Below are 25152 nucleotides of genomic sequence, written 5' to 3'. Positions count from 1 at the left end.
AGGAGGCAAAAGATTTGCACACTGAAGACTATAAACATTACTGAGAGAAATGAAACAATACCTAAATAAAAGATAGTCCATGTTAAAGGATAAAAAGACAATTGTTAAGATGGTATTACTCAGATTAAAAGCAATTCCTGTTGAAATCCTAATGATGGTTTTTGCAGAAATAGAAAAACCTTTTCTGAGTTCATATGGAATCTCAGGGGACCCAGATAGCCAAAACAATCTTGAAAAAGAAGGAAATTGGGGGGCTCAAACTTCTTGATTTTAAAATTTAATATAAAACTATAACAATCAAAAGTAGTGTGGTACTAGCATAAAGAGACATGAGCCCGTGGAATAGGTATGGCTTCTCTTTAGAGAAGCAAAAGGCAAAAGGGAGGGGAAAGTTCTTTGAAAAGGATTAGGGAGGAGGAGGAACCTTAAAAGGGGCAAAGAGAGGGAGAGGCAAAAGTAACCTCAAAGAACAACTTCCTGATGAAATACAACTACTGAACAGGCTAAGGCAGAAAATCAAGTTAGGGTACCAGCTTGGGCAATTTACTGTGACCGTATATTAAAATAAAATTTAAAAATGAGGTATGTATCTAAGTGATAGAGAGCTTGCTTGGCGTGGGTTCAGTCCCTGGTATGGGTGGGAAGACTTCCCAAAGGAGCTGCCCTGTCATATTTGCATACAGTGGAAAAATTTTGAGCTTTAAAAGGAATGAAATTTTGATACATGCTATCACATGAGTGATACCTTAAAAACATGAATTAAGTAAGCTAGAAACATGAGGCCAAGAATTATTTGGTCTACTTATATGAGCTATACAGAATAAGCAAGTTCATGGACAATAGAAAATAAGTTACTAGGATCTGGGGGGGTGGGGGAGAGAATGGGGGAGTGCTTGTTTAATGGGCATAGTTTGATTGGAATGGTGACAGGTTCTGGGAAAGGATAGTGTTACATGTGAACATCTTTCTGAACTTTAAATTATGTATATAAAGTGGATAAGGCATAATCATCAGGATTACTGTATAAATGTATGCTTAAAAAAGAGAAGTGCCAAGCCTGGGGCTGTAGCATAGTGGCAGAGGCACACTTGAGGCCCTATATTCGATCCTCAGCACCACTAAAAATAAAATAAAGATATTGTGTCCATCTACAACTTAAAAAAAAAAAAGTGCCAACACTTAGGGAGGAAACTTGGAATCGGAAAAGTAGGAAAAATGTTTAAGGAAATAATAGATATTTATTTCCTAGAATTTAAGATGAAACATCTTCTTGGATTTTAAAAATCCATATATAATACCATAGAATGCTTTGGTATATGTATAGTTCTGGCATATGCAAGGCCCTCGGTTTGATCCCTAGCATTTCAGTAGTCAACAAATAAATAGAATACCTCAGAATTACTGTATATGGTACAGTAAAATTTAAGACTATCATATAAGCTGGGCATAGTGGCTCAGGCCTGTACTCCCAGCAGCATGGAAGGTGAAGCAGAAGGATTGCAAGTAAGTGTCAGCAATTTAGTGAGTCCCTAAGCAACTCAGTGAGACCCTGTCTGTAAATAAAATACAAAAGGGGCTGGGGATGCGGCGCAATAGTTAAGTGCTCCTGGGTTCAATCCCTGGTATCACCAAAAAAAAAAAAAAATCAGATATAAAGTCTAAAAGTGAACAAGGTAACATTACAAAGGAACAAATGCAAATTAACATATTCAACAGTATTGACTTCAAAAAGACTATTAATAGAGTAATATTTTTTAAGTATTCAAAAGAGTATTTAAAGTAATTTCAAACTTTGAATTTTATTTCTAGTCATCATTCAAGTGTGAGGGATGAGTAAAATATTCTCAAATGTAGAAGGCCTTAGAAAATCAGCCAAAGACCTGCTTGAAAAACATTCATGGAGAATTCAAATGAACAGAGAAGGAAATCTAGCAATACTATAAGACATGTTATATACACATGTAAGATGTATAAATTGAGGTGACCAAATACCCAAGTAAAGATGTTTTTAAAAAATCAGTTTAGGAGCTCATATTGGTGTACACCTGTAATTGCAGCTACTCAAGAGACTGAGGCAGTAGGATTCCAAGTTTGAGGCCAGCCTGGCAACTCAGCAAGACCCTGTCTCCCTTTCACCCCCTGGGGATTGTATCCAGCGGCACTTTACTGCCGCAGTCTGGCTGGGCACAATTCAGCAGCCACTTATCAAGCAGAAAGGAACTTTATTTTTAGAACATACGCCAGACTACAGGAGCTCTTCAGGAATTCCCTCAGAGCCCAACTGCCACCACAGGCTTCCTACAAGCCTCTAAACCTCCCCCACTCCTCCTGCTCTTGAGGCCGATTGGCTGAGTTGCATGGGCGGAGCCAAAAAAAAGTCCCCCAATGAGCAGCTCCCTGATCTGAAAGGGCCGGGAAACAGCCCAAAGAGCATCACCGCAGAGGAGCCAATCAGTTGGCAGCTAGAAGTTTGCTGGGACCGCTGTGAGCCAATCATCAGCCGTCAGCTGGAAGTTTGCTGGGGCCCCTTCGTCTGTGGCTCACAACACTTTACCACTAAGCTACATTTGTAGCTTTGCTAAGTTCCTGAGACTGGCTTCAGACTTGGAAGTCAGCCTTTCTTGTCATTGGGATTATAGGCATGTGCACCATGCCTAGCTTGTGAGACCCTGTCTCAAAATAAAATGGTCTGGCTCAGTGGTAGAGCATATTTAGGGTCCTGGGTTTGATCCCTAGCACTACAGTAAAAAAGGGGAACAGAACAAGTAGAAATAATAAATTTAGTTAAAAAGCAGAGCGTAATGCTCTGGTTTCAAAAACATAAGTAAATGAATGTAAGGTAGACCAGTAGAGAATGGGAAGAGAGGAGAGGAAAAGCAGGGTTATTGGTGAATGAAATGAAGTAAACTAAATTCCATATGTATATGACTGTCAAAATGATTCCGACTCTTATGTACAACTATAAGGCACCAAAAAGAAGCAACAACAAAAAAGAGATTAATGATATGCTAAAAGGAATCCAAACACACACACACACACACACACACAAACACACACGCGCGCACATACTTTTAAATCCTTAGTTTCAATTCTTTTTTCATTCTTTATTTTCATTTATTTATTTTTATGTAGTGCTGAGGATCGAACCTGGGACCTCATATCTGGGAGGCAAGCACTGTACCACTGAGTTATAGCCCCAGCGCCTCAACTATATTTTTTAAAAATGAAATACTATAAATTACAATTTTGAATTAGATGGGAGAGGCCTAGATAAGAATGTGCATGAAAATTGTTTTCCCTTAGTGCTTTTGCTTATGTGGTTTATATCTATTGATAGTTATTTTGGAAAATATTTTTCATGAAAATGTTATTACTTGTGTTAACATTACAACGGGTATGTTGCTGCTATTTTAAATTAACAGCTAATTTTTAAAAACTTCTAATAAGGTAACTATTAATAAAGTAACTTCTAGTAAGGTCACTATTAATAAGGTAACATCTAATAAGGTAACTATTATTATTAGAAGTTTTTAAAAATTAGCTGTTTGTTAATTTCAAATAGCAGTAACATACCCCTTGTATGTTAACACAAGTAATAACGTTTTCATGAAAACTATTTTCCAAAATAACTGAGAACTTAGAGTGGCATTGTATTAATGCTGTTACAAATCTTTTTCATGTCTGGTTTAATAGATTCTTTCTTATTTATTTATTTTACTGGGGGATTGAATCTAGGACCTCACATGTTAGGCAAGTGCTCTAACACTAAACTACATCCCAAGCCCTTTTTCCTGTTTTAATTTTTTTTCAACCAGGGATTGAACCCAGGGGTCTTTAACCACTGAACCACACCTCAGCCCATTTTATTTTTAAAAATTTTAGTTATAGATGGACTCACTACCTTTATTTTATCTTTATGTGGTGCTGAGGATGTGCCTCACATGTGCTAGGCAAGCACTCTCCCACTGAGCTATACCTATGGCTCCCATTTTATTTTTTATTTTGAGTCAGATTCTCAGTAAGTTGCTTAGGGCTTTGCCAAGTTGCTAAGGCTGACTTTGAATTTGTGATCATCTGCCTCAGCCTCCCAGGCTGCTGGGATTACAGGCGTGCACCATGTGCCTGGCCTCCCTTTTGTTTTTGAGAGAGTGTCAATAAGTTGCCCAGGCTGGCATCAAACTAGGAATCATCCTGCGTCAGCCTCTGAAGTAGGATTATAGGTGCGCAGCACAATGCCTGATTGTGGAGTCTGATACTGTGTTGTAATATTACTGCTTTGTAATATGTTGCTTTTTCTTTTTTACAGTGTTGAGATTGAACCCCAGGGTCTTGTCTCTGCTAGGCAAGTGCTTTACCACTGAGCTATATTCCTAGTCCTAAAATGTGGGTTCTCCTTCACCCCCCCTCCCCAGTATTGGGGGCCTTGCAAGTACTTTACTATTGAGGCACATCTTCAGCATCCCCAATATGTTGGTTGTTTTGATTGGAATATCCGAGGGGAATCCTAGGACTTCATGGATCTTTTGAAAGGGTCTTGGGAACCCTCAGTGGTCCTGAGACCACATTTTATCTGTTCATTTTTCAGACATCATCTTTGCTATTACCCTCATTATTTGGTGTCTTCTGTATCCCCAAAGTAATTTTCTAATTTTTTCATGTTCCCTTCTATCCCCCTGCCATTTCCTATCTTACATTCTTATTTGTTTCTGATTTTTTTTTTTCATCAAGCCTTCACTGATAATTCTAGTCACTGATTTTTTTCCTAAAATTTTTTTGCAGGTATGATTAGTTTTGTATGATTTATAGTTATGTGCTCTGTTTTCTTTTTTCAATTGTATTATTGACTCCTTTAAACTAGAATCTATAAAAATTGAGAAGATAAGGCTGGTGGTGTGGTTCAGTGGTAGAATGTGTTTTTACCATGTGATAGGCCATGGGTTCAACTCCCAGCATCCCAAAAAAGAAAATTGTGAAGACAGAACAATAATTTCTCCTTATACACACATAACTTTGTATAAATATTTGTACTTCAAAGTAGGTAATATTTGTTAGTTGGTAAGAAGGTATTCTCCAGGAAAATACATATAGATCACAAATTTTCTTTTGGCCTCAAATGGTTTATTGGGAAACTACACTATTTTACTCATTATCTGCTGTATCATAATACTTTTTGTGTGGTAAATTGTACTTTCTGTAAGACATTGTGTATAACTAAAATCACCTTTTTAGTCCTTTTGACCTTATAAGCTACTTACTGATGGATTTATTTTCTTGCCATTTCAGAAAAAAGCCAAAGGACAAGAGCTGTTTGATCAGATTATGTATCACCTGGACCTTATTGAAAGTGACTATTTTGGTTTGAGATTTATGGATTCTGCACAAGTAGCAGTGAGTAACCTTTAGAAGTTCTCTTAAGGGAATGGAAATGGAAAATTTCTGAGGATGGTCTTAAGTGCTAGAAAGCTACATTTTCTTACTGCATTCTTTAATGTGATTTTCTGAGATCTGAAACTTACCTCTTGTTTTAGAATCACCTGCAGTTCTTGTGAATTCTGGTCTTAAACTGAACTACTAGAGGAAAATCTTTGAAGATGGAACTTAGGATTCTGTTTTTAAAAACCACTGGCTTGGTTTTTGGGCACACGAGCTTATGAATTACTGTAACAAATATGTTAAGTTTGTATTTTGTAAATTAAGGTGAGTGGACTAGGATATTTTTTAGTTGTAGATGGACACAATACCTTTATATATGTATATGTATATGTATATGTGTATATGCATATATATGAATATATACAAATAAAGAATATATTTATATATACATATATATTCTTTATTTGTGGTGCTGAGGATCGAATCTAGTACCTCAAATCCCCAGCCCTAAATATTCTTTTTTTATTTTTTTATGTGTATTTTTTAGATGGGGGGAGGTACCAGGGATTGAACTCTGGATTTTGTGTCTGTAAATAGTTGTTTGTACATTGCAGGTGAGAAAATACCATGTAACAGTAGAAAGTTGGAGGCTGTTCAAAGAATTAAATTCTGTATTAGGATTTCACCAAAGGGTGTTTGAAAGAAAGTAGTATTGGATGGTAAAATTGGAGGGTGGATTAGTGGCCATTTCATCCCAGCAGTGTACCAAGATTATGAAATAATTGGCAATTTTTATTCTCTAATAATTGGAATTAAATATTTTTCAATCAGGGAGGTTATGTTTTGCTTCAAAAGGTTTTATGTAGAAAATATTGCATAGGTTTTTTGAGAATGGGTGGAGACTGAAATCAGGAAGAGTTAATACCAACACGTTGGTGGTATAAGTGAAATAATAAGGTCAAGACAGTAGTAGACAGAGGGAGAAGATAGTTTTGAAGAATTATCTCCTAGAGGTATGGTTTGGAGGAGAATTAAAGGGAAGAGAGAAAGCATGGATGAATTAAGAAATAATTGGTTTTACCTAGGATACCAAATCTTTTTTTGTTTAGTCCAAATTAAGTCACTTTTAAAAGATTGAGAGATAATTTACATACTATCCCCTCCCCCTTTCTTTTTTGAGACGAGGTCTCTCTAACTTGCTGAGGATGGCCTCAAACTTATAATCCTTCTGCCTTAGCCTCTAGAGTTGCTGAGATTATAGGTGTGTGTTAGTATATTCAGAGTTTTACAACTATTATCATTATCTAATTCCAGAACATTTTTGTCACACCCAAAAGAAACCCTGTATACGTTACCAATCACTCCCAATTCACCTCTCTCCATAGCCTTTGACAGACACTGATGTTTCCGTGTGGATCTGCCTATTTTGAAAATTTTGTGTAAATGATCATATACCTTTTTTTAAAATTTAAAAAAAAAATTTTTTGTACTGGGGATTGATCCTAAGTGCTTTACCACTGAGCTATATCCCCAGTCTTTTTATTTTTTTATGTTGAGACAAGATTTTGTTAAATTGCCCATGTAGGCCTTGGACAGAGTTGCTGGGATTACAGGTGGGTGCCACCAAACCTGGTTAGTAGTCCTCTGCACTTTTTTTTTTTTAGTACTAAGGATGGATCCTAGGGGTGCTTAACCATTGAGCCATATCCCCAGCCCTTTTTTTTTTTTTTTTTTTTTTTTAAATATTTATTTTTTAGTTCTCGGCGGACACAACATCTTTGTTTGTATGTGGTGCTGAGGATCGAACCCGGGCCGCACGCATGCCAGGCGAGCGCGCTACCGCTTGAGCCACATCCCCAGCCCCGAGCAGCCCTTTAATTTTTATTTTTAGCAGGGTCTTGCAAAGTTGCAGAGGGCCTCGCTAAGTTGCTGAGGTTGGTTTTGAACTTGCTCTCCTCCTGCCTCAGTCTCCCAAGCTGCTGATTGGCTAGTAGCCTTTTAAATTTGGAAATGCACTTATATTTTCAAGGTTCATCCGTGTCTTGTATTTGAATTTCTTAGTACTTGATTTTTTCTTATGTCTGAATAATTTTCCATTGTAAATATACCACATTTTGTTTGGGTTTTATTTCTTCTGGTTTTATTTCTTCTATTGTTTGGCTATTATAAATAATGCTGCTCTGGACTCTTTTGAACAAGTTTTTTGTGAACATTATTTTCATTTCTGTTGGATATGTACTTAGGAGTGCAATTTGGGGTCATTTGGTAACTATTTAATATTTTGAGGAATTTCCAAACTGTTTTCTACTGTGTTCACACCATTCTGTATTGAGGTTTCCAACATGTCAGTTTATTCATATTTGTGTTTGCTGTTTCTCCTTCTACCGAACCCTTCTTCTTCATCTAGCTATCTTAGTTTTAGGTGGTTATCTCATTGTGGTTTTGATTTGAATTTTCCTCATGATTAATGACATGGGCATCTTTTCATGCACTTATCAAATGTTTGTATATTTTCTTTGGAGAAATGTCTATTCACGTCCTTTGTCTTCTTTTTAAGTGGATTGTTTGCCTTTATTACTTTTGAATTATAAGAGTTCTTCATATTTTCTGGTACCAAGTCCTTCTCAGATGTATTATTGGCAAATATTTTCCTTATTTTGTATTTTCCCCCCAACTTTTTTGAGTGTTCTTTGCACAAAAGTGTTTGATTTTAATGGAATCTAATTCATTTACTTTTTCTTTGGCTGCTTATGCTGTTAGTGTCCTACCAACAACCTGTGTGTATAATAAGGTTACGATGATTTACATGTACATTTTCTTCTCAAAATTCTATTGTTGCTAGGTGTGATGGTGCACCCTTGTAATCCCAGCTGCTCAGGAGGGTGAGGCAGGAGGATCGTGAGTTCAAAGACAGCCTTAGCAAAAGTGACGTGCTAAGCATCTCAGTGAGACCCTGTCTCAAAATAAAATACAAAAAAAGGGGCTGGAGATGTGGCTTGGTGGGTTGTGTGCCCCTGAATTCAATCCCTGGTACTCTCCCCTGCCCTCCCCAAAAGAGAATAACTTTGAATTCACAAAAACTATTGGACTTCTTGCTGCCCAATATTGATTGTTTATAATTTTTGACTAGGAATATTCTGAAATTGGTCATCTTTGTAAATCTTTTTCAGTACTCTGATTTTGCTTCCTTTGTTTTTTAAATGATGGTGTTGCCAAATTAAATTTCATGTAAGCATATGAGTAGTGATATCATTGCTCTTATCTATACAGTGTTGATTTGTTTCAGCTAATATTTATTTTGCTGTATTATAAAGAGCTATGTTGTGAATAATTTTTTAAAAATATTTTTTAGTTGTAGATAGACACAATACCTTAATATATATATATATATATATATATATATAAAGAATATATATATATTCTTTATTTGTGGTGCTGAAGATCGAACCTAGTACCTCAAATCTCCAGCCCTAAATATTCTTTTTTAATTTTTTTATGTGTATTTTTTTTGCGGGGGGGAGGGGGAAGTACAGGGGATTGAACTCAAGGGCACTCAACCACTGAGCCACACTCCCAACCCTTTTTTTTGTATATAATTCATTGTACTTATTATGTCACTTAGTAATTGTGGGTGTAGGAAAGGTAACACTTTGTTTTAATTTGTTCACTGATTTAGTTTTGTTCACTAAGTGTGGTCTAGTGATTTTTGGATTGGATTTCAATTTAGGTATTTTATAAGTATAGTGCTGTTTTCACTATAGACAGTGTGCTTTGTGGTGGTTTTGCATGTAGTAGATTGTTTTTGGTTAGATTATAGCAATACCAGGTACTATGGTTTTGTAGTACAGATTTTTAACATCTTCTAGAATTGTTTAAGATGTTAAAATTTGTTTTAAAATAATTCTTAAATTCAAAGTATAAGTCCCTACTCACAGAAGAAAAATTTTTGTGCAGAGGCAATTGTTTTGAGAGATAGTTAACATTTCACTGCTTTTATGCTCTTTGCACTTTGAACAAGGGTAATGATGCATTTCTTTAGTCAGCCCTGCAGGTGTTTAGAAAGCAGGAATGTTTGAAGAGCTGTCTACAGATTATTTGATTTGGAGGGCCTAAGATGAGGATTTGTATATGTACAAATTCCTGTGTAATTCTTTGGTTTAGTTATTTCTGTTGTGCTTATAATTACATATTCACAACTTTTTTGGGGGTGTACCAGGGATTAAATTCAGGGCACTTAACCACTGAGCCAAATCCCCAACCCCCTTTTTTATTTTTTATTGTATTTATAGAGACAGGGTCTTGCTAAGTTGCTTTAGGGCCTCGCCAAGTTGCTGATCCTCCTGCTTCTGGATTACAGGCATTCGCCACTGGGCCTGGCTTATTATTCATATCTTAAGACACACAGGTCAACAATTGTTCTTCCATAGCTCAATAGGATGGAAAGAAATATGGGTTTCTGCATCCTTTGATGTCTATCAATTAAATTTTTAAAAACAGGAAGTTAGAAGGGAATTTGTTTCCTTTTTAAAGTACAGCAAGGAAAGAGAACCTTGTTAGTTTCACACCAAGCACCCAAGAATCTGTATCTGCATGTTCTCACTTTCATCTTCTCACATAATTTAAACTCAACTCCTAAAGACCTTTATTTAAGGAAAATACTATGAATGCCTGTCTGGGAACTCTGAATTTTCCAGTCCTTGGACATGGAATGTGGAGGGGATGAAAGAAAACAGATTTGAGAATATGCAAACATGAACTCGGACCTTTCCCAGAAGAAAGTCACCCAGAACTCCCCCAGCTCCTAAATCTTTACTGTAAAATGTGTTTGATGCTTTATCTAGAGTCTTATGGGAGGGCAAATACTAGAAGCTGTTACATGCAGGTAGCCAAGAGGCTGAAATGCCTGCTTGGAAGATAGCTCTAGACCTTTTTCTCACTGGAATGAGTTTATGTGTAATGTGCTTCTTGGTAGGACTGTATGAATTAGTAGAAAGGTGTATTATGAGACTAGTCCTAAATAGTTCTGACCAGGGAAAAAATTTAAGAAAGATTCTAGTATAACTGGTCTATATTAATGTTTCCTTCTTCAAAATTTGTTATGTCAAAGTTTATATTTAGCCTTTTTGATTTTTCAGGGCATTGTTCTGCCCCCTCCCCTCCTTTTGAAGTGCTGGGTATCAAACTCAGGGTCTTACACGTGCTTGTCGAGAATTATACCACTGAACCACATCCCTATCCCCTTCACTCTTACTAGTTCTTATCCTTTTAATAATGTATTTAGTACTAGGGTTGAACCCAGGGGCACTTTACCACTGAGCTACATTCCCAGCCCCTTTTATTTTTTTATTTTGAGACAGGGTCTCACTAAATTGATGAGGCTGACCTTCAACCTGTGATCTTCTTGACTCAGCCTCATGAGCCACTGGGATTACAGGCATGTGCTACTGTGCCTGGCTTAACCCACATATGTTTTAAAATATTTTTTTCTTTCCTGTTTGAAGAAACAGAAAAATCAGTAACACTGGAGTGGGGTGTATGTCCAATTTGGGGAACAGGGTTGTGTGAGGGGACTTTGGCCTTGTACTTTTTACCACATGTTTAATCTTAGGCAATATCCATATATCAATTTTATTGCTATGTAAAATATTAAAGGGGTTTGTGGTTATTGTTTTAAGTAATGTTTATTATAGAGTAAGAAAACACAAAGAAGAAAAAATCATCAGCATCTTAATTAACCTAGAGATAACATCTCTGTTATATTGTCTCAGCCTGAAAGAAAATTCATGTTTAAATATACAGTTTTTTTGGGCTGGGGCTGTGGCTCAAGCGGTGCGCTCACCTGGCATGCGTACGGCCCGGGTTCGATCCTCAGCACCACATACAAACAAAGATGTTGTGTCCGCCGAAAACTAAAAAATAAATATTAAAAAATTCTCTCTCAAAAAAAAAATACACAGTTTTGTACAGTTTGGCAAAAAAATTTATGCTTTGTGATATACTAGTTAACTTAGAATATCTTTTTTTAATATATCGTCCAGATCTTAAGTGTTCACCTTCATTCTTTTTAATTGCTGCATGTTGCTCTAGCATATTTAAATACTTTATTTTACTCATTGTTGTTGTATATATAGATTGTTTCAACTTTATTTAATTCCTTGTAGGTAGATCTATACACATACATTATGATTTTAGGTGTAGAATTGCTGGATCAAGTACACATAGATACTTTTGAGACATTAGCTACTGTCCAGCCAGATTCCCCCCTCCTGGAAGGATTGTGCTTATTTGCACTCATTATGGTGTATGAGAATCTCCCAAACCAAGGCTACATCAACGGGTATCCAGGTGACTAGCCTACAGTCTTAGTGTTTTCAGTGTAAGATAAAGGATAAAGCCTGAAAATAGAGCAATTCCCATATCCATGGTTTTTTGGAGAAAACATTCTGAGCATGAAAACTAGTTTTATTTCATACCCAGTATGTGATTGGCATTAGTTAGGTTGTAGTGGGTTTGGGGGATGCTTACATCTGGGATTTTTGGATTTTGGCTTTCTGATTAGGGATGGGTGTACTAATTGCTGTTCTAGGTTCAAGTTCTCTACTAATAGATTGATGTTATGTTCAGCCTACTGGCAGGACGAATGTTTTGTTAATATGGAGAGATGTTTCAACTGAACATTTAGTAGATTGAAATATTAAAAATTAGAGATGCCCAAGTAGCCTACATACTTGGAATCCAAAGAAACTTTGGACAGAATTTAATTGCCTTTTGAAATGTTTACTGAACATCATATTTCAAGGTAGAAAAGCACTCTTCTGGCATACTGGTTGTTCTTTGAATTTCACTTTTGGATTTGGGAAGGGAATGGAGAGAAAGAGTAAACTAGGCACATAATTGGCAAGGAGAGCAAATAATTACAACTCTCAACAATGCAGCCTTGTTTACTCTTTGCCTATCTGGATTCTGAAACTGGATTCCTTGGCTCTGTGAACTACTTAGCACAAGAACACTCCTTTCCTTTACAGTACTTGAAATTAAAAACATGCTGAAGAGAACTCAGTCACGTATTTCTTAGATGAGTACATACTGTCACTGTTAGGACTTTGTGGTGTAAAGTTTTAATAATGGGAAATGAGCTGGGAATGGTTTGTCGGTAGAAGTTTCTGGAATGTGTTTTTAGGTTTGTTTGTGTTGTGGCGTTTTAGGTGAAGAGGTTATTTATATAAATCAGAAGGTTCTTGCAATGAGGAATCTGCTAGAGTGTTAAAGATTTATTTATTTATTTATAAAGCAAATGAACAATGAGTGCTTCATTTAATGAGCAATTTACTGAGTTATAATTACCTTAGTTATAAGAAAAATATTTTAACTTACAGGGTTTTTTTTTCAAAGAATATTTTTGAGTAGTATTGTAAAACTTAATCTGTTTTGTAAAACTTAGGTGACATTGTTGTTTTATTTAATTATTTGTTAGGATCTGCTAGTAATTTTTTTTTTTTATTAAAAGGATTAACCAGGCATTGAAATATGAGGGTCCTTTACTTCCTAATTTTAACAGTTTTGAAAGATTCATTTATTTGGGAGCAGTGAGGAAAATTAAGGGCAAACTTCAACTCTCAAGCTTGTTAATAGGGGACTAGAGGAAATGTTTTAAGAAGTCACATCAGGTTTTAGATCTTTTATTTGTATGTGAGATAAGCTTGCTATGAATATTGAGATCTAAAATCTCTCTCCTGCTCTTTTTTTTCTTTCATTTTCACTCATTGGTTTTTCCCTGGGTAAATATTTCATTGTGGTTCTCAACAAAGTCCTGATGAAAAAAAGTTTTAATTAAAATTGTAAAATTCTGTCATCTGCTTATACTGAATTATTTTATCTGTTTTCAGCACTGGTTGGATGGCACAAAAAGCATCAAAAAGCAAGTGAAAAGTAAGTGTTTTTAAAATTGCAGAAAAGTGGAAATCAACTGTTTTAGAAACTCTTATTATAAAGATATTAAAAGTCTTTTTTTTTTTTTTTTTTTTTTGCTGTACTGGGGATTGAACCCAGGGGTGCTCCAACCACTGAGCTATAACCTTCTTTAATTTTATTTTGAGAAAGGATCTTGCTAAACTGCTGAGGTGGCCTCAAATTTGTGATCCTCCTGCCTCAGTCTCCTGACTTGGTTAATCTATAGTCTTCTATTCTTGAGATGACAGGTGATCATGATAATACTGTTATAGTTAGTTCTTAAAAAAAAATCTACTGATTGATCTTTTTGTGTCAAGTTTAAGACTGTGGCAAACTTTAAATAATATCACAGGCACCTGTTATTGCCTGTCCAATTCCAGTATATTTTCAGCAAATTTACTAGCTGAAATTATTTCTGTTTGTTTATTTTTGCTGCACTGGATGTTGAACCCAGGAGCTACCTCCTCAGCCCTTTTTTTGTTTTGTTTTGAGACACATCACACCAAGTTACCGACTTAGCTTGAATTTGGAATCCTCCTGAGTAGGTGGAATTATAGGCATGCACCACTGTATATGTCTTGAAAATTATTAAATAGTGAAATTAAAATAAAATAATAATAATAAAAGTCAAAACTTTTTTCTTTCTTTTATAATTGCAGTTGGTTCACCGTATTGTCTGCATCTTCGAGTTAAGTTTTATTCCTCAGAACCAAATAATCTTCGTGAAGAGCTAACCCGGTAAGACCACTATGTGGAGCTATATATATATATTTTTTAATATTTTTAGTTGTAGATGAACATACCTTTTCAAATATTATTTATTTTTATGTGGTATTAAAGATCAAAACCAGTACCTCACACATGATAGGCAAGTGCTCTACCACTGAGCCACAGCGCCATCCCCTTATATAGGGTTATTTTGATGGTATTGGAAAAATGTCTTAGGATTCTTTCTAGTTTATATAAAACTAATGAAATGGATCCCTTGGTAACAAAACCATAGACAGTAGAATTTTATTCTGGAACAACGTTTTTAATGCATATGATTTTTTTCTGCTTATTTATTGGCTTCCAGAGTAGGCTTTTGAAATAGTTGATTCCTGAGCATCCTCCAAAGGCAACTATAGAAAATTCTTTTTTTATGTACTGTTTTCAATACATTGCAATATTGTGTTTATTGACTTTGAAAATAATCTATCTTTGGTCATTGGGGGTTTAGTCAAGTTGGTACCTGACTTTCTTTTGTTTTTTATGGTACTGGGGATTGAACTCAATGCCTCAGCCTTGTTTGGGTGCTAGGTAAGTGCTCTACTACTGAGCCACATCTGCAACCCTTTTTATTTTTTATTTTGTGACAGGATCTCCCTAAATTGCTTTGAATTTGTGATCCTCCTGCCTCAGCCTCCTGAGTCATATGGATTACAGGCCTATATCACAATGCCTGGGTGGCTTCTTTCTTTGCTTATTCATTAAGATGTCATTGATGAATGAAAATGTTAGATCCTGAGATAGTTTGAATAGTTTTGAACAAACTTTAGGTTATATGCACTTTATTTTATTCTGCCTTCTTGATATTGATTTATTGACTCTATTGCATATATGACAGTGAGATTATAGCTGTTATTCAGAGTCATGCCCATGTCTGTATCCCTTCAGATATGAGGTGGATATGTTGTCACAGAACCCATTCTTTTTAAAAATTTTTTATTTTTCGCCAGGGATTGAACTCGGGGGCATTCCACCACTGAGTCACACCTCATCCCTGTTTTGTATTTTATTTAAAAATAGGGTCTCACTGAATTGCTTAGTGCCTTGCCATTGCTGAGGCTGTTTGAACTTGCAAACCTCCTGCCTTAGCCTCTCCAGCCACTGGGATTGCAGTGATGTACCGCTGTGCCCAGCCTCAGAGCCCATTCTTTTTTTTTTTTTTTTTTTTAAAGAGGGGGAGAGAGAGAGAGAGAGAGAATTTTAATATTTATTTTTTAGTTTTTGGCAGACACAACATCTTTGTATGTGGTGCTGAGGATTGAACCCCGGCCGCACGCATGCCAGGCGAGCGTGCTACCGCCTGAGCCACATCCCCAGCCCTCTTTTTTTAACATACAATTTTTTAGTTGTAGTTGGATGCAACACATTTATTTATTTATTTATCTATCTATCTATTTATTTATTTATGGTGCTGGAGCTTGAACCCAGTGCTTCACACGTGCTAGACAAGCACTGTATCACTGAGCCACAACCAAGCCTTCAGAGCCCATTCTTTTTTTTAACATTTCTTTTTATTTGTTTATTTTTATGTGTTGCTCAGCACCACATTAAAAAAAAAAATGAGCTACCACATCAGCCCCATTCTTTTTTTTTTTTTAATATTTTTTTAAGTTGTTGATGGGCCTTTATTTTATGGAAATCGAACACAGTGCCTCACATGTACAAGGCAAGCGCGCTACCACTGAGTTACATACAACTTCAGCCCCTCAGCCCCCATTCTTAATGGTATGTTTTTCTCTTAAGATTGCTGGATATATTCTGTGACCTATACTACTCCTTGCTGTTATCTGTGGTTATGCTTCCATTCCCGTGACTTTTTTATTTTGTTTTTGTTCTAATTAGTCCCATGATGTTTATTGTCCAGTTTTTCTATATATTTTTTTTTTTTTTAAAGAGAGAGACAGAGAATTTTAATATTTATTTTTTAGTTATCGGCGGATACAACATCTTTGTTTGTATGTGGTGCTGAGGATCGAACCCGGGCCGCACGCATGCCAGGCGAGTGCGCTACCGCTTGAGCCACATCCCCAGCCCTCTATATTTTCTTTTAAATATCTTATTGTGGGTAAAATTCTAGAATTAAGAGTGTTTTCAAATTTGGATGGATTTTTTTTTCAGAGTAGTTTGTTACCTTTAGTTAAATTTCTGCCTTTTATCTTTTCTTAGGTATTTATTTGTTCTTCAGTTAAAACAAGATATTCTCAGTGGAAAGTAAGTATTAGTTACTTAGTAATAATAACTGTACATTTTTATGAGTGGTCAATTATTTTCAAAATAAGTTTATAATTATGAAAAGGAAATAGTCAACATAATATATGTATTATTTTCTTAAAGTGATGGCTAAAATGAACCTTAAAATGTAGGTTATGAAATTGACAACAAATTTCTGTTTTGTTCTTAGATTAGAATGTCCTTTTGATACAGCAGTACAATTGGCAGCTTATAATCTGCAAGGTAAGTAAGCAGTTCCTGTGCTTATTCTAAGACTAAAGCGTGATTCTTTTTTGTGTTTTTAGTGAAAGAATTTCAAGAGTATAATCGTGTGTAAGAAAAGAATGCTGTTTTTGTTTAAACTTGTCAGTGTCCAACTCTGACTTTTATTTTCATTTGTTTTAGAGGATTATCTTCTTTTTATTTCCTTTCATTTCTTTGCCCCTTTCCATCTATATTGTTGTCAAATAACAGTTACAGTCTGACAGTTCAATAAATGTCATGATTGGGACCTAAGCTGATTTTTTCCCTCCTTAAAAAGAATGCAGTGATACATGAATAAGTTATTGTTATAGCTGCTAGCTTTGATGTATTTAGTTTTATTCTTTGTTGGTGATTTCTTTTGGTACTGGGGATTTAACCTAGGGATGCTCTACCACTAAAGCTACATCCCCATCCTCCCCCTTTTAAAAATATTTTTTAGTTGTCAGTGGACCTTTATTTTATTTATTTATATGTGGGTCTGAGAATTGAACTCATTGCCTCACACATGCTAGGCAAGAGCTCTACCACTGAGCCACAACCCCAGCTCCATCCTTTTCCGTTTTTATTATCTGAGACCTGGTCTTGCTAGGTTATTGAGGTTAGACTTGAACTTGGGATTCTCTTGCCTCACTGTCCCTCACAGTGGAACATGCTGGAATTACAGGTATGTTCCACTGCATTCAATCCATGAAGGAATTGTTTAGAGTATACTTAAAATCTCCTGTTGAGCTGGGCACAGTGGTGCATGCCTGTAATCCGAGCTGCTTGGGAGACTGAGGCAAGAGTATCGAGAATTCAAAACCAGCCTCAGCCACAGCAAAGTGCTAAGCAACTAAGTCAGTGAGACTCTGTCTGTAAATAAAACACAAAAAAGAGCTGGGATGTGGCTCAGTGGTTGAGTATCCCTGAGTTCAATTCTTGGTATCCACCTCCCCATCCCAAGAAAGCTCCTGATGGTCATTTTATAAAGTATTCTCTTAATTCTAATAAATGAGAATGAAAAGCTTATTTTTGTACCTTGCAACATTGATTAAACAGTACTAAGCTTAAGAATTCTCTTCTAAAAGGCTGGGATATATAGCTCAGTTGGTGTAGAGTGCTTGCCTCACATGCATAAGGCCCTGGGTTCTATCCCCCAGCACCAGGGAAAAAAAAAAAAAAAGAATTCTTTTTTTTTAAGACATTATTAAAGAATAAAAAAAAAAAACTTTAGTCTTTCCCAAGGCAAAAGGAAATACTTTGCTAGCAACATCTTTATACATACTAAAAGAAAAAAAATAGTACTTAATGATGATCAAGTCTAGTTCTATGCTTTTTTAGTGTTCCGTAGTCCCCAAGATCAGTAGTATTTATTTGCCATTGTGTAGATAATAGTACTAATTTTTTTTTATGTCCTATGGTAAACTTAATGTTTGCCTATTTGTGCATTCATTATTGAAGAAAGCACATTTTCCCGTTGATTTGGGGATTGGTAATGAAATTTTTGCATTTCAGAAATTTTTCATTAATGTAAATTTTTATTGTCCTGCTTCTTTTTACGATTCTATTCTATCTCCAAATTAAAACTAGTGTTCTCAACTACATAATATCAGGTAGATGCTGGCTTGGAAATGCTGGTATTAATGATTAGAAAAGTTTAGTTGCCCATTTATTTTTGTGCTGCTAGGGGTGGAATCCAAGGCCTTATGCATGCTAGGCAAGTACACTGAGCTACACCCCTCACCCATAAATATTTTATTGAAAGCACACTTATATTTCATTATTTCTATATAAGATTGTTAATTCTAAAAGCTTTGATATACTGTAAAGCTGTCATTTTCAGAATGTTATACTATTTGTTGCCTCATATATTCTTTTTGTATCTCATTCTGTAAGTTTTATAACAACCAGAGTACACGCTTCTTTTAAAAATTTTTTTTTAGATACACATGACAGTGTATTTTGACATATACACATGGAATATGGTACGTGCTTCTTGAAAATAGGGTTTAAGAAAACATTTTTTTAAAAGTTTTTGATTTATTTTTTAGTTATAACTGGACACAATATCTATTTATTTATTTTTATGTGGTGCTGAGGATTGAATCCAGGGCCTCTCACAAGTGCTAGGCGAGCACTCTACCACAGATCCACAATCCCAGCCGCCCTTTTTAATTTTAACATAACTTGAGTCACAGTAGTGATCAGTAAATACATGCCCTGTGTGGAATACAAACTCAATAGAAAATGAGTGGTTACCATTGTTATTTAATATGTCGAGATACTTCTCATGTATGTATGTGTATATATATATATATATATGTATATATATATATATGTATATATATATATATATGTGTATATATATATATATATATATATATATATATATATATATATCTCCACAACTAGACTTAGTAGAATGAAAAACATTTTAACTTTTTTTTTTTTTTGGTCAGGTTCTTTTTTTTTAAATTTTTTAATTTTATTTATTTTTTATTGGTTGTTCAAAACATTACAAAGCTCTTGACATATCATATTTCATACATTAGATTCAAGTGGGTTATGAACTCCCATTTTTACCCCAAATACAGATTGCAGAATCACATCGGTTACACATCCACATTTTTACATAATGCCATATTAGTAACTGTTGTATTCTGCTACCTTTTCTATCCTCTACTATCCCCCCCAAAATTTTAACTTTCTAATACAAGTGAAATATTCTTTTAAAAGAACATGTCAAAAATATAGAAAACTCTGCTATGGTATTTTTCTTTTCTCTCCAAACCAACAAGTTCAGAAAAGCACAGATGAGTATGTAAATGTTTATGCACTGCTCTTTTTCTTCTCCCTCTCCCAACTTTATTTTCAGTAATTCTGAGTTCTTTCTTTTTTTTTTCCCCCCCCCTGGTACTGGGGATTGAACTCACTGAACCATATCCCCAGCCCTTTTTTCTATTTATTTAGAGACGGGGTCTCACTGAGTTTCTTGGTGCCTCACTGTTGCTGAGGCTGTCTTTGAACTCGAGATCCTCCTGCTTCAGCCTTCTGACTGCTGGGATTACAGGCATGTGCCACCATGCCCAACCTGTTACTTCTTTAGGATTAATATTTTTACATCCTAAGAACACAGGGACTATACCTTACAGTGTTACATGGTATTGTGTTCTGTGACATTACTTTGATTCTTTATAGATACCAGCTAAATGTTTTTTTGAGAATTGCTAATGTACTCATTATCAAGTCAAAAGATTGTTCTATGTAAGTCTAGAAAGTAACTTTCAAAGCTAAGCATTAGTAGAATAAATAAATAAATTTAAAAAAAGCTAAGCATTAGACTATGAATAAATGAAAAGAAAGATATGCCTGTAATCCCGGTGACTTGGGAAGTTGAGTCAGGAGTTGAGTCAGTCTGAGGCCAGCCTCAGCCACTTGGTGATATCCTGTCTCAAAGGATTGGAGATATAGCTCAGTGGTAAAATACCCCTTGGTTTAATCCCCAGTATCCCTCCACCACCAACAACAGAAAATCTGAGTGTGGTGGTGTCCGCCTATAATTCCAGTGATTCAGAGGCTAAGGTAGGAGGATATCAAGTTTGAGGCCAGCCTCAGGTGAGACCTTTAGCAACCTAGCAAGACCTTGACTCAAAAAGGACTAGGGATGTAGCTCAGTGGTTAAGTGTCCCTGGGTTCAATCCCTAGTACCAAAAAGAAAGAAAGAAGAAATAGGAAGAAAGGAAGAAGAGAGGGAGGGAGGGAGGAAATGTTTGTGTACAGACTGGTAAAAGAATCTAATCTCCCCAACAATTTTTTATAAAACAGATTTTGAAGAAGGATTCTGCAGGAAATTTAATTAGTATTAACACGATGTAATTTTGTGTACCTTATGTTTGTAGCTGAACTCGGTGACTATGATCTTGCTGAACACAGTCCTGAACTTGTCTCTGAGTTCAGGTTTGTGCCCATTCAGACTGAAGAAATGGAACTGGCTATTTTTGAGAAATGGAAAGAATACAGGTACTTGACATTTGATCACACTTTTTTAACATCACCACAATAGTTATTTCATACCAGTTTTCTTCTTTGATAGAGAATTCATTTTATATTATTATTTTAAAAGTTATATTTTAATTTTTAGAGGTCAGACACCAGCACAAGCTGAAACCAATTATCTGAATAAAGCCAAATGGCTAGAAATGTATGGGGTTGACATGCATGTGGTCAAGGTAAGCATTGTGTTGTGGTGCCTTTAAAAAAATTGGTTCCTTTGGAACTTAAGGTGATTATGAATTTTGTATATAGGCGAGAGCATAGAGTTTACATATGCTAGCTAGCAAAGGATACTTTGGGATAGATGTACGATTTTAAAACAAGGTTGAGATTAAATATTGAATGACTGGAATTGCATAGGACAATTCATAAGAAAGAAGAAAAAAATTTAAAAGAAGTATATAGGTGTTTCTAAGCTCTTAATATTTTTAGCTGGGAAAAATTGCTGTTTTTTAAGATTTTTAAACCACTTTTTTTTTTTACTTCATATTATGCCACTTAATTTCATTACTCAGTAGGCTCTGTTAAAATAATTAAGGAAGTGAAGTTGAAAATATAGGTTGAGGTGCTGGTGCTATAGCTCAGTGATAGAGCACTTGCCTCACACATATGAGGCACTGGATCCTCAGCACCACATAAAAATAAAGATATCATATCCATCTACAACTAAAAATAAACAAATAAAACAAATTATTTTTTAAAGTATAAAAAAAGAAAGAAAATATAACTTGAGAGGTCTTTGATAAAATATAAACAATAGTGATTTGTGTTATTTCTAGGTAAATTAGCAGCATTTCGAAATTTGTCATTTAAGTGGCAGGTAGAATTATAGGAGGACCCTGGAAAGAGCTTTCTTCATATTGGGAGTTTAACTACTCACTCTCATTGAAGACATGCCTTACAACTGTGGTAGTCCTTCACTTACCCGTGGTTTTGCTTTCTTCAGTTTCATTTATCCATGGTCAACGAAGTTCCAAAAATATTACATAGAAATTTTCCCAACTAATAAGATACAGTTTGAGAGAAGAGACCATATAACTTTTATTACAGCATATTGTTAAAATTGTTCTATTATTGTTAACCTCTTACTGTGCTTAATTTATAAATGAAACTTTATAATAAGTATATAAGTATTGGAAAAAAGCATAGCAATTCTAGCTCTAGGTACTATGCGTGATTTTAGGAATCTTCTGGGAACTTCAGAACATAGCCCCTGTGGATAAATGGGATTACTGTGTAGTATTTCAGACACTGTATGTATACATGGATTTTCCAGAGAATGGATTTGGATATGCTAATTGTTGAAAACATCTTTCATATTAATATTAGCTGTATGGATGTAATTAATATATTCAGCATGAAAATAAAATTGAACAGTTACATGAAAATGTGAAACCTGTTTTAGGCAAATAGAACTAATGCATTTTTTTCTTGTTAAATTAGGCTAGAGATGGGAATGACTATAGTTTGGGACTGACCCCAACAGGAGTCCTTGTTTTTGAAGGAGACACCAAGATTGGCTTATTTTTTTGGTAAGCAGAGTTACAGTTCACAGATACTTAGTGTTTTGTTTTTAATGAGTAAAATTGTTTAAATTTTTTTTTTTTTTTTGTAGTGGGAATTGAACCCCGGAACACTTGACCCCTGAGCTATATCCTCAGTCCTTTTGATTTTTTTAAATTTTGAGACAGGGTCTCATTAGGTTACTACGGATTTTGCTAAATTGCCGAGGCTGGCCTTGGTCATGGGATCTTCTTGCCTTAGCCTCTCAGGTCTCTGGGATCACACAGGCATGCATCACCATGCCCAGCTAATAAAAACATTTATGTCAAATGAATACATGAAATATAGTTGGAAAATCACGTAGTTCTGAAAAGTTTGTAAATGAAAAGCAACTGTCTTCTTTCATCACCTTCTTTTTTTTTTTTTTTTGTGGTGCTGAGGATTGGGTTTGGGGTGCTCTGAGCTACATCCCCAGCCCTTTTTTCTAGCTGTATTCTCTATTAGTTTCAAAGTGTGTCAAAGTATGTTTTAATATTATATATTTTTGTATTTATTTAATGTTTTTCATGGGCACTCCTTCCTTTTATGCTGCTATATTACTATTTTTATTTTTAAGGTTTTAGTTTGTTTTTTGTTCTGTAGACATACTCTTTACCCTTTCTTATGTAAGAGGGAGGGGAGCTGTTAGTACTTTTACCCCTTCTTTTAAACTTGGTTCATTTTTCTGTGTTCTCACTTTTATCATCCATACTTTACATTTTACTTTTACATCAAGGATAGATTTTATGGATTTTATAACCATTAGTCTTTCAGGTTTTATCTGGTGTTGTAAAAGCTTAAAAATCAGGAAATAGTGTTTACATTATTATGTCACAACTTGTACCATGCTTAGAAGTGTACTGGTGTTACAGACATGAGTCAAAGGTGGCTCATGTGTATTGGCCTCTCTGTTATTTGATTTTTTAAAAACTTTTTGTAGTTACAGATGAACAGCATGCCTTTATTTATTTTTATGTGATGCTAAGGATCAAACCCAGTGCAAGCACTCTGCCACTGAGCTACAGCCCCAGCCCTGTTATTTGATTCTTTTTTTTTTTTAATATTTATGTTTTAGTTGTAGTTGGACATAAAACCTTTATTTCACTTATTTTTATTTTTTTAATTTTTATTTATTTTTTTTATTGGTTGTTCAAAACATTACAAAGCTCTTGACATATCATATTTCATACATTTGATTCAGGTGGGTTTTGAACTCCCAATTTTACCCCAAATACAGATTGCAGAATCACGTCGGTTACACATCTACATTTTTACATAATGCCCCTATTAGTAACTGTTGTATTCTGCTACCTTTCCTATCCTCTACTATCTCCCCTCCCCTCCCATCTTCTCTCTCTACCCCATCTACTGTAATTCATTTCTCTCCTTGTTTAATTTCACTTATTTTTATGTGGTGCTAAGGCTCGAACCCAGGGTCTCACATGTGGGAGGCAAGCGCTCTACTGCTGAGCCACAACACCAGCCTCTTGATTCTTTGATGTTATTGAATTCTTTACATTAGGCCAGAACAAGGTCTAGGGATGTGGTTTGGTGGCCAAGTATCTGGGATCAATTCCCAGGACCAAAAACAAAATAGGCCAGAACAGTTAGCTCACAGCCCTCTACTTAAACTGAAATGTACATTCAGGTCTTCCTTGTAGGGATTTTCTTGAGATTTGAGTGGAACATTTTTACAATCTTACCTTGATGGATGAAGAAGCTGGAGCATTTATCTTTTCAGTCCTTGGTTGTTAATTCTTTGGAATTCGGCTTGCTTTGAAACATGCCTTGTGGCCTGAGGATACTCTAAGGCAGAGAGAAAAAGAGGCCACCTTTTGTGCTTCCTCATAAAGTTGTAAAAATTTAAAGATTAGTCTTTGGGAGTGAGAGTCAAATTTTCTGACATTCACAATTCATAGAAATACAGAGTTAAATGTGGCAAGTGGTTTAGATTTCTGGTACAGGTTGGAGAGATGGAGTTAGAAAGTGGACCATACAGTGAGGTTTAAAAAAAAAAACTTTTAAAAAACATGTATATCCTGTTTAAGCACTTTGGTTTACAAAATTGCTGTAGATGACAAAAATTGAAGACCCTGATCAATAATATTTTCCTACATGACATTTTAAGCTTTATGATATTTCCTGTATCCAATTCCTGTGATATTTCTTTAACACTGAAATAATTTTATCTGTGCCTGGGGAATCTTTTACATCATAGTTGGGGGACTGTGAAATACATAAATTTCTTCATTTTCTTTTTTTCCTTTACATTTTTAATGTCTTATGTGTATGTAGCATCAATTTTGATAAAGGTATTGTTTTTAAAATATGTATTTTCCTTTTTCTTTTAGAGTAGACTTTTTTGATAGGTAGTATAGATTATATTTACCCTTTTAGTATTCAGTTCAGGAGTTAGATGATTAAATACACTTGAAATAAAAACATTTTTTAATCTGGCTGTTTGTCTTATATTTTAGGCCCAAGATAACCAGAATGGATTTTAAGAAGAATAAAATAACCTTAGTGGTTGTAGAAGATGATGATCAGGTAGGAATTTTGTTGTATTAACTGCTTAACAATAACTATGTTATAGTAATTAATATCTCTATTTTATTATTATTTTTTTTGTTGCCAGGGATTGAACCCCGGGGGGCTTTACCACTGAACCACACACCTAGCCGTTCTTATTTTTTTGAGACAGGATCTTGCTTGGGTTCTTGCTAAGGCTCTTGCTAAATTGCTGAGGCTGGCTTTGAACTTGTGATCCTCTTGTCTCAGTCTTCCAAGGATTCTAGATGCATGACCTTGGCAACATATCTTTATAAGGGGGGATACCAATCACAACATGTTTCATTGTTTTACACAGTCATAGAAAAAACTTTGTATAAAGAAGTTCCTGATTTAGGTCATACCGTTTTAAAAATTTGGGCTGGGATTGTGGCTCAGCGGTAGAGTGGTTGCCTAGCACAGGCTGGACCCGGGTTCGATTCTCAGCACCACATAAAAATAAAG

At 35.2% G+C, this 25152-nt stretch overlaps 1 protein-coding gene across 4 annotated transcripts in view; it reads left to right on the top strand.

Moving 5' to 3' along the window:
- Epb41l5 (erythrocyte membrane protein band 4.1 like 5) overlaps positions 1 to 25152 on the top strand; it is a 111476-nt gene that overhangs the window by 14524 nt on the left and 71800 nt on the right. For all 4 annotated transcript variants that reach the window (XM_046456854.2, XM_046456852.2, XM_046456853.2 and 1 more), the window contains exons 3-11: positions 5284 to 5388; positions 13260 to 13302; positions 13983 to 14061; positions 16258 to 16302; positions 16493 to 16545; positions 20445 to 20565; positions 20687 to 20774; positions 22042 to 22130; positions 24618 to 24687. In XM_046456854.2, the coding sequence (XP_046312810.1) occupies positions 5284 to 5388; positions 13260 to 13302; positions 13983 to 14061; positions 16258 to 16302; positions 16493 to 16545; positions 20445 to 20565; positions 20687 to 20774; positions 22042 to 22130; positions 24618 to 24687 (693 nt within the window). The remainder of the gene's footprint in view (positions 1 to 5283; positions 5389 to 13259; positions 13303 to 13982; positions 14062 to 16257; positions 16303 to 16492; positions 16546 to 20444; positions 20566 to 20686; positions 20775 to 22041; positions 22131 to 24617; positions 24688 to 25152) is intronic.

Source organism: Marmota monax, unplaced genomic scaffold (assembly GCF_021218885.2).
Source record: "Marmota monax isolate L192 unplaced genomic scaffold, Marmota_monax_Labrador192_F-V1.1 WCK01_AAM20220418_F8-fsc00121, whole genome shotgun sequence".
NCBI classification, from domain to species: Eukaryota; Metazoa; Chordata; class Mammalia; order Rodentia; family Sciuridae; genus Marmota; species Marmota monax.
This window is presented reverse-complemented; position numbering and strand designations above follow the sequence as displayed.